General features: G+C 42.5%; 1 protein-coding gene across 2 annotated transcripts in view; it reads left to right on the top strand.

Annotated features, from left to right (window-relative positions):
- LOC147432939 (lon protease homolog, mitochondrial-like) overlaps window positions 1-16730 on the top strand; it is a 106362-nt gene that overhangs the window by 76703 nt on the left and 12929 nt on the right. Inside the window, exon 22 of one of the 2 annotated variants that reach the window (XM_086492685.1) lies at window positions 249-365. The exons of the other annotated variant lie outside the window; for it this stretch is intronic. Within the exon in view, the coding sequence (XP_086348811.1) occupies window positions 249-365 (117 nt within the window). The remainder of the gene's footprint in view (window positions 1-248; window positions 366-16730) is intronic. 2 annotated transcript variants of the gene reach the window in all.

Below are 16730 nucleotides of genomic sequence, written 5' to 3'. Positions count from 1 at the left end.
ATACACAGGTCAAAATTGCTTTTTAGGAAACCATCGAAGGGACAACATCAGGTCTTCTTTGAAGCCTTCCTTTATAGGATAGTCCCTTTGAGCTATGTCCTACTGTGATTCTCCTAGTTTGGCTTTTTATTGTAAGCACGAAATTCAGCTTGAGCCCCTTTTAGAGCTCCTAGTTTGGCTTCTTGTTTGAAGCACAAAATTCAGTTTGAGCACCTTTTAGAGTTCAAGCATCACACACTGTGATGCAGGTGAATGAGGAAATTGCAGACAGCTCAGTAAAGAAAAAAGAAGAGACTGCTAAGAAAGCTACGCTAAACAAAGCAAATGACTCTTTGGAGCAGGCAGCAGAGTCAACAAATGAAAAGGTGCCCAATTAACTTTTATCATTAGTCCTAACTGTCCATTTTTTTTGTCACTTCTATCGTGTAGCTAGGCAAAAGTATAACCTAGTCTTCTGTCTGCCCTTCCATCAAGTACTCAATGAAATAGCAACTACCATTGGCGTGCTTTTCTTGAACTGCCATGTTACTGTTTTCGGGTTTTTGTTAAGAGTGTGGCTGATCTTTATTCTTGAGGCAAACTCCTTTCTGCTGGCAGGCTATCCTCACAAGGAAAGGTTTCTTCTTATCAAAGAGGAAGCGTTTGTTTGTTATCAGAACTGCTGAGCCCTCTGTTATGCTAGTGTTTATTTGATCTGTGAACTAAAAAGTCCTAGTACTGGCGCTTTTTTTTTTCTTATTTTGACATTCCTACTTCCTTTCTTTCTCTTAAGTTGAAGAGGTGACATTCGTCTACTATCCACTTTGGGTGTCCGTTTAAGGCATAACCACATGTTTTCTTTGGTAATGTTATCCCATGGAACTTTCTCTTTGATATGTGACAGTCAGCCTCCTTCACGGTCACTTGTGATTTCCATGGCCACTTGATGTCCTTCAAGGCTGTAGTTTATGTGTGCACTACCTCCATGTTGAATTGTCTTTAATGTTTGCCATCATATTGGTGATCTTCGCCTCCTTGAGTGCTACCGATGCTTCAAGTTGTTAATGGAGCCTGGGAAATTCTTAATTTTCTATATAAGGGTATGCCGCCAAGGTCAAAGGCTTAGATGAATGAGTGGTGCTTCATATGAAGGAATGATCTCGAGCTGTAGCAGCTGTTATCAATAGTGTTACCTTCCTCTGTTCTGGCAAGGAGTCACTGGTTGGTGCTTACATTCTGGCTGTGAAACAGCAATGAATGGGACTAGTGGCTGTGGGAGGCTGCACAGAGGTAGGGAGGGAGAAAGAAGCTTCTCCCCTGCTTGCATTCCTCCCACCACCTGTTTGTGCAATGATGTCCAATAACTGACGTGATGATGCTACACCACAATCATGTAGCGTGGAAAGTGTGTCGTGGTCTCTCTACAGTGTGTGCTCAGAGCCATAGTTACCCGGAACGCGGAACGGGAACGGCAACGGGATCCCCGCGGAATGGGGGAACGGCTAGGGGTCCGGAACGGGAACGTCGCGGAACGGGAGGTATAAAAAACACCCAAATAGTGCAATTTTTAGCTCCTTGTGTTTAAATACAAGGAGTATTAGAGTGCTTTGACTCTAATACTCACAAAAAACTCGTTTTGAAGACCATTCAACCTTGCTATGACTAGAGAGAGAGAGAGAGAGAGAGAGAGAGAGAGAGAGAGAGAGAGAGAGAGGGAGAGGGAGAGATTTGAGAGAGTGGGAGGGAGAGGAAGAGAGCTTGAAGGCTTGAAGCCTTGAGCCTTGAGAGAGTGAGTCTTGAGAGGGAGAGATCTTGAGAGTGAGAGGGAGAGAGCTTGAGCCTTGAGGATTAGCTTGTGAAGAGAAAGGGGAAGGGGGGTGCATTTTATGAGTCCTTGAGGCCTTGCACACTTTCAAAAGAAGCCCAAACATTTACTTCAATTTTTTCAATTTTTGCCAAATTTGTTTGTAGCCGTTGGCTGTTCCAAGGGCATTCCGGAACGGTCCGGGGGCGTTTCGGAACGTTCCGGAACGGCCGTTCCGGTTTGCATTGGCCACCCGGAATGTCTGAACCCGGAATGTCAGACATTCCGGGACGTTCCGGAACGTTCGGGAAGGGAACTGTCCCCCGGAACGGGGGCTAGGGGGCGTTCCCTGGTAACTACACCATACTATGGTGGCTTCTCGAATCAATTTCCAAACGGGGGCTAAAAGAAATTTTAAGCCCACAGAAAACAAGGGTTCCAATGAGCCTAAGGGGAAGGACAATGTCCAAAAGTCTCCTAAGGGCAACTCCAACAAAGCTAAGGAGAAGGGAGTTTACAAAGGTAAAAACAAGCTCTCTCCTAAAGAGCTTGAGCGTTATCGCAAGGATAACCGCTGTTTCAAGTGCGGCAAGCAAGGGCATGCGTACCGCGCTTGTCCCCAAAAGAACACCCGCCATGAGCCTCCTAGAGCTACCTTGGTCGAAATCCAAGAGGAGGAAACTCACCACAAAGGATCTCCTCTACACCATGCTTGGGGAAAGGTAAGAGAACATGATGCTTTTATTCTCTTTGACCTTGGTTCTACTCACAATTTCATATCCACAGAGTTGGCCACCAAGCTAGGCATACAAGCTTACGAGATGGGAGATGTCCTACCCGCAGACGGTGCTTTCAAGGGGCAAGAAGCTTCAGTCACTCCCTTAATCGGGAAATTGAGGCTCCATGTCTAAAGCTATGTAGACAAAGAGGACTTCTTTATCTCTCCTCTCAAGCATGAGGACGTAATCCTAGGGGCACCATGGTTTGATCACATGGCTGCCAATGTTAAATTCCCTGAAAGGAGAATCTCCTTTAGGTTCAGGGAAAAAGATATGTACGTAGATGCCAAGCAAATGGATAACACCATACCCATTGTACATACACAAGCTTTCAATAAGTCGATAAAGAGCTCTATTTCTGTGTACATGATTTTTGTTAAAGACTCTCAAAATGAACCTAATGTTTTAGCGAAACAAAATATACACAACCAAAAGGAATTAGAGTTATCTAATTTTCTCAAGGGGTTTTAAGATGTCTTTATTGACGACATCCCTTGTGAGCTACCTCCTAAACGAGGGAATGATGACGATGCAATTGAACTTCTTCCAGGAAGTTCACCGCCTAACAAACCTCCTTATAGAGTTTCTCAAGTTCAACAAGAAGAGATTATGCGGCAAGTGCATGAGTTAGTTGAGAAGGGCATGGTTAGGCCTAGCTCATCTCCATTTTGTTCTCCTGTGCTATTAGTGCAAAAGAAAGACGGCACATATCGTATGTGTGTCGGCTATAGAGCACTAAATAGGATCACTATCAAGAATAGGTTTCTCGTTCCACGGGTAGAAGACCTATTTGATAAGCTACAAGGTTCCACCTATTTCAGTAGGATTGACCTAAAAAGTGGCTATCATCAAATAAGGATAGTTGATCAAGACATTGTAAAGACCGCATTTCGCATTACGTTTGGTCTTTATGAATACATTGTCATGCCTTTTGGCTTGACCAATGCACCAGCTACATTCAACCGCTTGATGGAGAAGCTATTCAGGCCTCACCGACCTTTACTGGAGTGTTCTTTGATGATATCATCATCTACTCTAATTCAAACCACGAACACAAGCAACACCTCCAGGTAATATTTCAAGTTTTAAGAGAGAATAAACTTTATGTTAATCGAAAGAAAAGCGAATTTTTCTTACAAGAGATTCAGTATTTAGGTCACATTATCTCTCAAGATGGCATCCAATTGGATCCATCAAAGTTAGAGGTAATAAAAGGACGTAATCTAAAAAAGCAAGAAAGGCTAGCAATCTCAAGTGTCGATTGCCCTGTAGTAAAACTGTCTTTTCTTCTTACGTAAATGGAGCTTTGGGTCATGTAGTTACTGTCGATTGTTCTATCCTTCCTTCGGATTCCTTGAAAGACCTTTTCTCAAGAGGTACTAAATATAAGCTCCCTTCCTCAAACGACTCTTGCCTTCTCAAAGCCATAGAAAAAGGAATTTCTAGTTTCGTAGTAAAGTTTGAGGAGTCTTTAGGAGTTCAAGGTATTTTTACCCATTGGAAGTCTGCAGTCCTCAAGAAAGATTCTTTGAAATTAGCATCTTGCTCTCGGAACGTTTCTTCAGGAAGGGATAGCTCATCTTCTTCTGATCGTGATGCTCTTAGGAAATTTCATCGTGATTTTGAAATCTCTTACGTACATAAGTGCTCTAATAACTTTGTTGTAACGTGCAAAAAGTTCTATTTAGAATGTTTGTTAGGTGAAGTAAACTCTCAGACTTACAGTGATTGTGATCTTTCAATTCAAGAGGTTATCTTGAAACATCAAGACTTTTGTAAGTCTTTTGGTTTCAAGTGCCAGCCTAAATTACCTTTTTTATATACCGTGTGGAAGTTCCACAAGAACCCTATAAAGCCTAGATTTATAGCTGCTTCTTGTAACACCTCTTTGACTGAGGCTTCCAAATGGCTTAGTTATTGTTTCAAAGCTATTTCACCTAGCATAAATGAATTGTGGAAAAATATGCTAAAGGAAGCAGACGTACCTACCGATTCAAGTTGGATTTTAAACGATTCAGTAGGTGTGATTCCTATTTTAAAGTTTTTGAACTCTTCAAGAAGCCTGAAGGAGAAATCTTCTCCTTTATGTCTCCAAACTTTTGACTTTACTACGCTATACACGAAGCTAAATTTGGACGACCTTAAATTTAGAGTCAAGTCTCTTATTTCAAAAGTTTTTGCGTACAAGCTTGAGAAGGATAGGTACAAGGCATTGCTAGTAGAAAAGTCAGCCTTGAACTTTGAATTCTTATGGTTGAAAAGTAAGAATGTAGATATAGACAAAGGAAGAAAGATATTCACCAGGATTGTAGACGACATGGACATCATATCTTGGTTAGATTTTCTTTTGGACAATTTATATATAACCATCGGCGACTCGCTTTTCAAGCAAACAATTGGTATCCCTATGGGCACCAATTGTGCTGTTTTTCTTGCTAATTTCTATCTTTTTACTTATGAGTTTGATTTTATGGAGCATCTTGTCCTTGCTAACACTTGCCTAATATTTTTGCACAAGTTATGCAATGTAAGACGCTTTGTAGATGATCTTTTTGTCCCTGACGTTCCTTCTTTTCAAGAGTTTATGTACTTGAATTCGAGTTCTGTAGGCGGAGGAATTTATCCCAAGGAGTTTTGTGAACTCAACTGTACCACAAATAGTGATTGTTGTGCCTTTTTAGACCTTAAGATTTTTCAGACTCCCTTGGGACTTGAAGTAGATATCTATGATAAGCGTCTTGAACCAGATTATGCCAATCTAAATATCAGCCGTATGCCTCACATTTCTTCGAACATTTCTCTTTTAGCTAAGTACTGTGTCATTTGCTCTCAACTATTTAGATTTTCTCGTCTTTGTTCTAGTAAATTTGCTTTTGTTGTTCAATCTTGCCATTTTATTTCTTTACTAGTTGAAAAAGGATACTCATTCAAAAGAATCATGAAAATGTTCGTTCATTTTTGCATCGTAGTAAGTTTATTTTTAATGTTTCGTCCTTTGGAATGTTCAAGATAATCAGTAGTAAATTCAATAGAAGTGGGGAGCTAAAAAGCCCACTTATTGTTTGACTTAATAACACCTTATGTTGTTGTTTTGATCTTTAGCGCTTCTAGTATTTTTACTATAACTTGACAAATGCTAGCCTTTATCATGGCTGAGTATGCCCATCACCTCCGAAGGGTGATAGAAACTCAGCTCGTTGGTTTTGAAGAGTACGTTCAAAGCATGAATGACCTCTATATAAACCTGCACCTACTCTTGGGCACTGACGACGTGAGTAGGGATGTCATAGCTGTTGTCCAAGCTATGCATGATAAAGGTGATAATCTTATTCTTTCTGTTTGGACAAACAGCGAAGTTGAGATCACATATTGCCAAGTTTGGTTCTTTGCTCTTCGTAGGTTTGTAGTGGTATTCATTTTTCGATTTCGTATTAGCTTACCTGAGGAGTTAAGAATGTGTTCCGTTAGAAGTTGTTGTGTGAAGTTTGATTTCTAGGATTAGGTTTTTAAGATGTCTTATTCTTTTCTGCTTAAAGTTGAGTACTTGTTTTAAGCCAAGTAAGTTGCGTCAACTTATTTTACACATGCATTTTCTAAAAACATTTTTAAGTTAATAATGTTTTGTTTTATTTAGTTCTGTTTTGTAGCAAACAAAGTGATTTAGTTAGTTTGTTTGTTTGTTTTTGTTTTTCTTTTCTTTTCTTGTGTCCCTTGCTTTTATAGTTCTATGAGTGCTTTATTCCCTCTTATAATTTGTGAGTTCAAACTTTTCTTAACTTATGAAGGTATATATATAATAAAAGGATGGCCTAAACTGAGGAATCTTCATGAACTAAGAAGCTTTATAGGTATGTGTGCATACTATAGACGTTTCATAGAAAAGTACTCACTAATAGCAAGACCATTACATGACCTAACAAAGAAAAACGTTAGGTACACATGGTCTGCCAAGGAGAACAATGCTTTCGAAAAGCTTATTTCTCAACCTGTGCTTACACTACCGGATCTCTCAAAGCCATTTGAGGTCCAATGTGATGCTTGTGGTGATTGCCTTCGAGCTGTTTTGCTCCAAGAAGGGCACACCATAGGCTATGAAAGTCGAAGGCTCGATCCTGTTGAGCAAGCTTTAGGCATATATGAAAAGGAACTCCTCGCAGTTCTACATGCCTTAGACTCATGGAAGCACTATTTATTGGGGACTCCTTTCAATCTGCGAACGGATCACCAAATTCTTAAGTCCTTCATGACGCAGACCAAGCTCTCCGACAAACAAATGAGGTGGGTAAATTTCCTTTCGCAATTTCATTTTCATATTGCTCACATTGCTGGCACGCATAATCAAGTAGCTGATGCACTCTCAAGACGGCCGAGAGTGGATGCGGTTTCTATAGCAACTCACAATGATCTATCTTTTATGATAGATGAGTATGCTATTGTTCCCAATTTTAGAGATGTGATTTCAGCGCTTGCGCTAGGGAAGAAAGAGGAACCATTTACTTGATAAGATGGTTATCTTCTCTATGGCAATAGACTATGCGTTACTAACTCACTACGTGAGAAAGTAATGTATGAATCTCATGCTCCTCCTTATGCGGGGCATAGAGGGATTCAGTCTATCCTAAAAGGGATTGAAACATATTTCTATTGGCCTATCATGAAAGCAACCAAACAAGAGTATGTTTCTACATGTGTGGTATGCCAAAAGACAAAGTTTGATAAAGGGAAGCAACGTGGATTGCTTCAACCTTTGCCAATTGCTAATTTACCATGGGAGAGCATATCCATGGATTTTATCTTTGGATTGCCTAAGTCTATCCATGGAAATACGAGAGTATGGACGATAGTAGACAGGTTCAATAAACAAGCTCTTATTATACCTGTCAAAAAGACTATCAAAGCCCATCAAATGACAACCCTCTTCATTTCACAAATCTTCAATTACCATGGCTTGCCAATGTCCATAGTGTCAGATAGAGATCCTAGAATAACTAAGGGTCTCTTTGAGAATTTAGAAACAAGGCTAAACTTCTCTTTGGTCTCTCACCCAGAAACGGATGGCCAAAGTGAAATAGCTAACCTAACAATTCTCGATCTACTAAAAGCCTATGTAAGGGAAGTAGACCAAAGATCCCAATGGGAGAAGTACTTACCCTTAGTGGAGTATGCCTACAATAACACTGTACATACTTCCACGGGAAAAGCACCTTTCGAGGTAATTGAGGGAAGATAAAAAAAGTCCCCTGCCACTTAAGGTACACGGGAAGATTTTCGCTGCAGATGAGTATAGCCGAGACCTACAAGAATCTTTCCAAAAGATTTAGGATGCTATCTCTATCTCACAGCAAAGGCAAAAGGTTGCTGCTGACAAGCACAGAAGAGCCCAAGCCTTTAAAGAAAATGATTGGGTCTTACTCAAGTTTCCCAAGGCTCGATTAAGGCACACGACGGGCAAGAATCCTACGGGACACCAAAAGTACTATGCTAAGTTAGCAAAAAGGTACTATGGTCCCTTCCAGATTTTTGGCCAATCAATGAGATGGCCTATCAACTCAAGTTGCCCAGCCTTTGGCTCATACACAATGCTTTTTATGTGAGCCTATTAAAGCCTTACAAAGGAGAGCCACCTCAAGAACCAACTATTGAAGACCCACCGGACATTGAGGACCAAGAAGAGGTGCTGCAGCCTGAGTCCATCCTCCGACATGAAGACAAGGTACTAAGAGGCGATAAGACTATCCAACGATATCTTATTAAGTTTAAGAATTATCCTTTTGAAGATGCTAGATGGATGCAAGGCATACAATTAAAGGATAACCTAAACCTTGTCAATGCTTACAATGCTTCCCAAGAGTAAGCAAATGTAGTAATGTTAAAAATGAACAAAGTTTTTGTCTTATAAGAGTCTCTTTTTCTTTATTTTGCACAAATGTGAAGTAGTATGCATGCTTACATCAAGTTTGCGGAGACGACGTCTCCCAAACACCAAGTAGAGCTTGTCACTCTACTATGGAAGATTGATAGGACTAATGTGTAGACATTCTGTAACAGACTTGGACACCAAGTCAAGAATCAATCACCACAGCACCAAATAACCACTTCAAAACAATTCACAGATCACAATATATTTGCATTGGCCCGGCGGAGTTCCGGGCCTAGAGATATTGGCCCCAAAGACTGGTGCCCCTTTCGGTATTTCTTTATGTATTAAATCAATGTCAAAGTACAAGAGAGCGGTTAGGGTTTCACTCTCAGACTCTGCGTCCAGATGCTTTGTTGAGTGAGCCCTCAACCACTTATTTAAAGTTTACAAGGGATGCCCAAAAGCAGAGCCCCAAAAGTTTCAAAAATAAAACAGAATCTATTCCTCTCTCAAACCCTCTTTAGGGTTTTCATTGAAAATAAAGCAGATCATCTTCTCCAGCTTGATAGCAAGAGGACATGGATAGAGCTATCACGGGAGTTGGATACGAAGACGGTTTTCTATAGAGAGCATCTTCTTCAACTCACGACAGACGGATTTGTCACACGGCCCAGTTACATGGACACACAGCTATCTCATGGGTTATGATGTGCTATAGGCCAGATTCGCACATCTTCACACCAGCTTGGGATTGAGACAGGTAGATTCAGAGGCATACCAGCAGACAATAGGATATGTCAGTTATGCCATGCAGAGCCAGAGACAGAGTTTCACTACATATGTCACTGCACAGTCTACTATAAGATACGGGGACGCTTTCATTGTCTATTCAGAGATGGTTTTGACTCATTAGATAGAGTCATGAGATATCAGGATCAAAGATGTCTCGGATTATTCCTACTTGAGATTCAGAGACATAGAGACGCTCTATTGAATGGGCAAAGACAGAGACAGTCCCAGAGACGCATCTCAGATTTCTTCAGTCTGAGTACCACAGAGGCAGAGGGGACACCACCACCACAGAGCTCGGTTCCCACCCATACACACACCAGCGGTACTCTCATTGATCGAGCTATAGAGTTAGGGAGATCGAGACGACCGCGATTGAGGAGGGGAGCCACGCAGCACCGGCGGAGATTGCGGCAGAGGATCCAAAGGATTCTAGCACGACACCCAGAGTGTCGATCAGGATAGGCTTCATGCTACTGCTATATTGTATCATGGTGACACTTATCCCCACTTTGTACCCTTATGGCATGATACCATTGCTCAGCCTACCAGCCACCCATAGGAGTCGGTAGCACTTCTATCAGTTCTTTGTTTGTAGTTTTCTTTGTTTGTACCCAGACTTGGTACTAGACTCATCATTGTAATCAGTTGGTCTCATAGGTCATTTTGGCCTTTTGTAGACGTTAATATATCATTTCATTTCATCATTTCATTTCTCTCTCTCTCTCTCTCTCTCTCTCTCTCTCTCTCTCTCTCTCTCTCTCTCTCTCTCTCTCTCTCTCTCTCTCTCTCTCTCTCTCTACATTCAGTTCAGTTTTGTATCAGTTTTGTTTCATTTGTCTTTCCGATAGACGGATGACATACACGCCATGTACATTTGATTTGTCTCATAGGCCGATTTCGGCCTGACATAGACGTTAAAAATCTTTCTTTCTTTCTTTCTTTTCTCTCTCTCTCTCTCTCTCTCTCTCTCTCTCTCTCTCTCTCTCTCTCTCTCTCTCTCTCTCTCTCTCTCCTTGGCCATTTGCGTAGCCAAAAAGCTGAAACTACGTTGTTGAGCTGGGCTTTTTTCCACCTCTGTAAAATCCGGAAATCTGTACATTGCTGACACGTGGCATTTGGCGCCCGTTTTAGGGTTTCTAGCCACTTTAGGGTTTCAACCAGCAGTTAGGGTTAGGGTTTCCAGAAATTAGGGTTTCTGCAAATTAGGGTTTTTGGCAGAAAGTAGGGTTTGCAGGAATTTTAGTGTTTCTGGCAGAAATTAAGGTTTCTGCTGTCGGTAGCCACGTCATCACTTTGTGACATACCCCCCTCTTGAAAGCATTGTAATTGACCGCGATTATGCCTTCAAAACAGACAGAGGCCATAAACCGTCTTAGCAGACATTGACTATTAGTACCTACGCACTAGGAACACACATCTAGCACATGTACCAATCGATAGTCACATCACACGACACCACAGGAGGTCACATGACATTCAACATTCATTTGGATCTTAGATCATGATTTATCGGCAATATAGCTAGCAATCGCATCTAGATCCAATCGGGACCTCATCTAGGTCCGATTGACTAACCCCTATTGCAACCATGTCTATTCGAGATCAATCAGACCAAAATGCTCCAGTCATTTCATCTATTAGTTCCTGCACTTAAAAGAAGTCAAGAACAAATTGGTATCATAATCAGGAACTCCATTTCATAAAGTCATCGGGCAGAATACTGTCAGCTCTCAGTATCCCTGAAGCTCAAACAGACATCAGTGACTTTAGTATCAAAATCAAGGCATCTGTTGACAAAGGAGCAGAGTGACTCCCCTCTTGTGCATCCCACTGCACCAGATCTCCGGCCAAGTTGAATTCTGGGTTCCGTTTGGAGTAGACTATGCTAAACCAAAACCATCGAGGTAAAGTCTCACAATTTGAGGAGTATCTGCTAGGTCCTCCTCCTTCATCCACTTCGCATCCAATGCAGGATAGTTCTTGAACTTAACCAAGAACCGCCTTCGGACTTTACCTTTATTCTTTGTATCCTTATGTGCCAAAATCGGTTTAGGAATAAGGATCTCCTCGTTTTCTTCCACTTCGGGTTGCTCATCAGGCTCCCCATCATGAGGCACATCACCCTTAAAAGGTTTCAAGAGACTCACATCGAATGCATTGTGAATCCTCCAAGTATCTGGCAGTTTCAATCGGAAGGAGACATCATTTATCTTTTCAGTGATCTGGAAAGGTCCGTAGTATTGCATACTAAGCTTTGGAAAAAGCCTCTCCTTTCCCTTTTTCTTTTTTAGGCGTGCCTTCTCAAAACGTAAGAGCACCCAATCATCCTCCTTCAATTTCAAGTCGCGAGAGACAAAACTTCAATAAATCTAAAACCCCTGAATTGGCAATCTCAAATTGCCCGTCATTCTGCAAATGGAACGATGACGAGAACTACAACTGCGTGGCAATGTTCTCCCAAATTGCCTTCCAAAACAAACTCATAAATCTGGGGTCTCTGTCGGAGACAATCGTCTCAGGCATGCCATGTAATCGGAAAACCATCGTGATCATTCTATGTTCTCGGGAGATCAAAAATGAAATCCATTGCAATAGTTTCCCAGGGGCGGTGGGTATGGGTAAAGGTTGTAACAATCCCTCTGTCTTATGCGTGTCCAACATGACCTTTAGGCATACAAAGCAACTGTGCACAAATTCTTCTACATCCTTTTTGAGTCTCGGCCAAAAGAAGTATCTCTCTTCCCCTTTCATGTTGGTAGCAATGCCGCGGTGACCCGTAAATGGTGGACAGTGGCATTCAGTCATAACCTTTTCCCTCAACGGCTGTGTAACGCACAACGTGGTTTTTCTCATCAAGTAGCCTTCCCGAATGGAGTATCCTGCTACTTTCTCCCCATCCCGTATCCGTGTGAAAATATATGCAAAATCTGTATCTGTGGCATACTGATCGACCATATCCTCGAAGCTCCTATGATGTATCAATACCTTGAACCAACGGCTTTCGAGACAAAGCATCTGCCACCACATTCTTCTGTCCCTGCACATGGACAATCTGGAAGTGAAATTGTGTTAAGATGTTCGCCCACCGCATCTGCTTTTCCGAAAGCTGCTTCTGTGACAAGAAGTAGCGCAAACTCTGACGGTCTATAAGGACAGTAAAATCTGCTCCGAGTAGGAAATGCCGCCACTGAGTAAGAGCATGGATAACCGCCAAAAGCTCTTTCTCATAAATCTGTGCTGTAATCTCTTGCCTAGAGAACAATTGGCTCTCGTAAGCAATGACATGGCCTTCTTGCATTAAGAGTGCACCCAGACTACGACCACAAGCATCACAATATACTTCAAATGACTTCTGCAGGTCCGGCAAAGTCAAAACTGGTCCTGTAGTCAGTTTCTCTTTCAATGACTGAAAGGCAGTCACCTCTGTGGGTCCCCACGAGAAAGGGACTCCTTTCTGTGTCAAGATATGCAAAGGGGAAGCAACCTCCGCAAACTTTCTAATGAACCGTCTGTAGTACGAACACAGTTCCAAGAAGCTTCCAACTTCATGGACATTCTTTAAATCAAGCCAATCACGGATAACGTCTATCTTGGTCGGATCCATTTGCACTCCTACTGCTGAGACAATGTGTCCCAAAAGGTGTATCTTTGAAGTAGATGATCTCTGTGTTCTGCCTCATTCTTGGAGAAAACAATGATATCATCAAAGAAAGTGCCAACAATTAGCCTGATGATATCCACTCTTCAGATCAATCCTGCTAAAGCACGAGGATCCGTGTAACCTGTCGAGTATATCATCAATCCTAGGAATCGGAAATCTGTTCTTGATGGTGATTTTGTTGAGAGCTCTATAATCGATGCACATTCTCCAAGATCCGTCTTTCTTCAAATCCAACAACAGTGGAGAGCAATACGGTGAAGTACTAGGCTGGACAATACCCTTTTCCAAGAGGTCTTTCACTTGGTTTATAATCTTTTCATTCTGTACTCTGCTCACACGGTAAGGTGGCCGGTACAGTGGCGTGCTTCCAGGTATCAGGTCAATGGTCTGATCTTCAGGCCCTCTAAAAAGCAATCGGCATGAGTGTGGAGAAAAATCTTGGCGTTCTTTTGACAAGTCAAAACATATTCAACCTTATATCCATCGTTCAGTTCTCTCCTAAAGAATGAGTAAAGAAACTGAAGTTCATCAAGTAGAATCTCTGAGCCCTTCATTTATCAAAGTCGCTTTTTCGGCCCGGTAGTCAACCACGGCGTAGTTCTTGTGGTACCAAGGGATTCCGAGTAGAACGTCACTCGCGTGCACTGAAGACCCCTATCATTGCAAACCAAGTTTGCCAATGCTCGGTGTAATGGCAACATCCCTTCCGGGTGCCAGTCGAACTACCTCCTCCTGTGGCGTCAGTCTGTCGGGCGTAATTCCAAATCGAGCCGCCAATTCCAAGTGAAAAGAAGTTGGCCTTGGCTCCTTCAAAAGAGCTTCCTGATCCTTCATTTTTCCCCAAAAAGCGGCAAAGTTTGTACTGTCATTCATTTGATTCGTTGTAGGTCCCACGCCATGTGGTACCAGTTCTGCTTTTCTATCTGCCTTTTTTGCCATGTTCCTCAGCTGCGCTCGAACTCTCAGGCCTGTCGTCGTCCTTATCATTCTGTTCTTTCGGTGCCTTTTTAGGGAAAGGCAGATATGTCCATGTTCCCCGCATCGAAAGCACTTCCCCTCTCTGATGAAGCGAGCTCTCTCCTCACGAGTAAGCTTCCGTCATGCATCCTTTTTCTCTGGGTTGCTTTTTTTCTTTCTACTTTCATTCCCAGAAGTCTGTTCGGCTCGTCGTGTCATGGCTTGATCTGTGGGGTAGGTCAGACTGCCAGAGTGAATGGCAAAGCTGTCGTGCATCCTTTTTCTCTTGGTTGCTCTTTTCCTTTCTACTTTCATTCCCAGAAGTCTGTTCGGCTCGTCGTGTCATGTCCTCATCTGTGGGGTAGGTCAGACTGCCAGAGTGAATGGCAAAGCCCTGCTTCGCATGACTCATCAACTCCTGAATAGAAGCTGACTTCTGCTCCAAGCAGTGATCTCGGATCTCTGTAGGTAGACCCAAGGTGAACCGCTCAATTTGTTCTCTGAACGAGATCTTCTTGAATGAAGAGGCGGGTAGAAAAGATCTCCAGAATCTCTCACACTAAGCATTTATTGTATCTTTCTTGGTCATCCGAAGATGGTTCCAAGCAGCTCGTATATCGCCTTCACACTCTTGCGTCAACCAAGAAGAAATAAAAAGCTTCTTAAATTTCAGCCATTTAACTGGCGCAGTCTTGTTTAAAAGAAGCGTGGACCACCAATTGCATGCATTCCCCTTAAAGTAAGAGGCAGCTCTCCGAATCTTGGAGTGCTCTGAGTAGCGTCCTCCCGCGAAAGCGATGTCAAACTGCTGTATAAAAGACAAAGCCTTCGAAGCATCTGAGTATCCTAAAAAAGTATCAAATTTAATCGAGCGTCCACCTTCCTTAAACTCTCTGATTTTCTTGTTTTTATCTTCCAGAAAGTCATACTGGTTGGCTTTATAAAAATTCTTCTTGTTCGCATAAAAATTTCCGTCATCGGAATCTGAGCTATCTGTAGACGAGTCCTCAGTAGAACTGTCAGTCACTGGGCGAGATTTAGGGTTCTTTACCTTTTTCTTGCCCTTTCCGAAGCGTTGTTTCTTGCTTCGCTTTTTGCCTTTTCTGTCTTCTTCGCTCGAATCTGAAGAGCTAGAAGAACTGTTAGAAGAAGAAGAAGAAGAAGAATGTCGAATGTCGACTGACGACCCAAATAACCCGGGAAGTCAGTGCCTTTCTTTTGCTTTTTGCCGTGTTTTTTGGCTTTCCTTTGCACGTCAAAACGCTGAGCAATCCGTGCATCAATTACCTCTTCTAATTCCTTCTCTGAATATTTCTTGTGAGCAAAAGGTTTCTTGAGAGCAGGTTTTGGGGGTGGTGTAGTGGTTTTTTTGCCACTGCTCATGCACTTCCTAAAAAGAAGTCTTGCTCATATATATTGCCAATTTCGGATCCTTCGCAAAACTAAGCATCATCTTTGTTGCATCACCGATCAATTGACGACGCTTCATCTCTCTTTGCTCCGCCTGAGTAGGCCGAGGCGGGCCATACTCTCTGCCGGAATCTTCGTTGTGATCCTTGCCCGCATCTCCAGGTGCAGAGGGAGTTGACTGATCCTTGTGTGAAGCCATAGGTGCCGCGGAAAAAAATTTGGGGATCGGATTTCCCGTAGAAGAGAAATCGGCCGTGCTCTGATACCACTGTAACAAACTTGGACACTCCAAGTTAAGAATCAATCACCACAGCACCAAATAACCACTTCAAGACAATTCACAGATCACAATAGATTTGCACTGGCCCGGCGGAGTTCCGGGCCTAGAGATATTGGCCCCAAAGTCTGGTGCCCCTTTCGGTATTTCTTTACGTATTAAATCAATGTCAAAGCACAAGAGAGCGGTTTGGGTTTCACTCTCAGACTCTGCGTCCAGATGCTTCGCTGAGTGAGCCCTCAGCCACACTGATTTAAAGTTTACAAGGGATGCCCAAAAGCAGAGCCCCAAAAGCTTCAAAAATAAAGCAAAATCTATTTCTCTCAAACCCTCTTTAGGGTTTTCATTAAAAATAAAGCAGATCTCTCTCTCTCTCTCTCTCTCTCTCTCTCTCTCTCTCTCTCTCTCTCTCTCTCCTTGGCCATTTGCGTAGCCAAAAAGCTGAAATTGCATCGCTCAGCTGGGCTTTTTTCCACCTCCATAAAATTTGGAAATCCGTACACTATTGCCACGTTGCATTTGGCGCCTGTTTTAGGGTTTCCAGCCACTTTAGGGTTTCAGCCAGCACTTAGGGTTAGGGTTTCCAGAAATTAGGGTTTCTGCAAAGTTGGGTTTCTGGCAGAAATTAAGGTTTCTGGTCACGTCATCACTTTGTGACACATGCTTGCGGCAGCTTTGGCTCTCAAGCGCCAAATGGACTAGTCATTTACTCTGGAACGATGTCGTAGGGTAACATAGGGATCCTCTACCCGCTAGAAAAAGGAATAATGAATATGCTTTATCTTCTCTACCCCATAGTCGAGGACGACTATGATTTCAAGAGAGATAATAACTAATATCTGATTCTCCTAAATGATTTTCTCATGTTAAACTGATCATTTAATATGGGGAAGTGCCGGTGGAGAAAAAGCTAGAATATTGGTTGAGCTGGCAGATCGGCCACAGTAGGGATCCAAAGGAGGGAAAATAGGGATCCAAAAGGGGGGGCCATCTGCAAAAGAGCAATGTGCAACAATGGGCTTAAAAGACCCTAAGGTTCAGCCCATTAAGACTTCCAAAATGCTAAGGTTCCAAAATTCAAAGGTTGTGTCAAGCCTAGGGAAATTGGATGCTTTGTGTGTCCCAAAAGAATTAAGCTCTCTAGAAGACTATTGGACAGTCTCCCTAGGGGTCCAATGAGCATTCAACAGTCCAATGGCTTGCCTGATTCC

The sequence above is a fragment of the Adiantum capillus-veneris genome, chromosome 20, assembly GCF_014529385.1.
Source record: "Adiantum capillus-veneris isolate H3 chromosome 20, ASM1452938v2, whole genome shotgun sequence".
In the NCBI taxonomy this organism is placed as follows: Eukaryota; Viridiplantae; Streptophyta; class Polypodiopsida; order Polypodiales; family Pteridaceae; genus Adiantum; species Adiantum capillus-veneris.
This window is presented reverse-complemented; position numbering and strand designations above follow the sequence as displayed.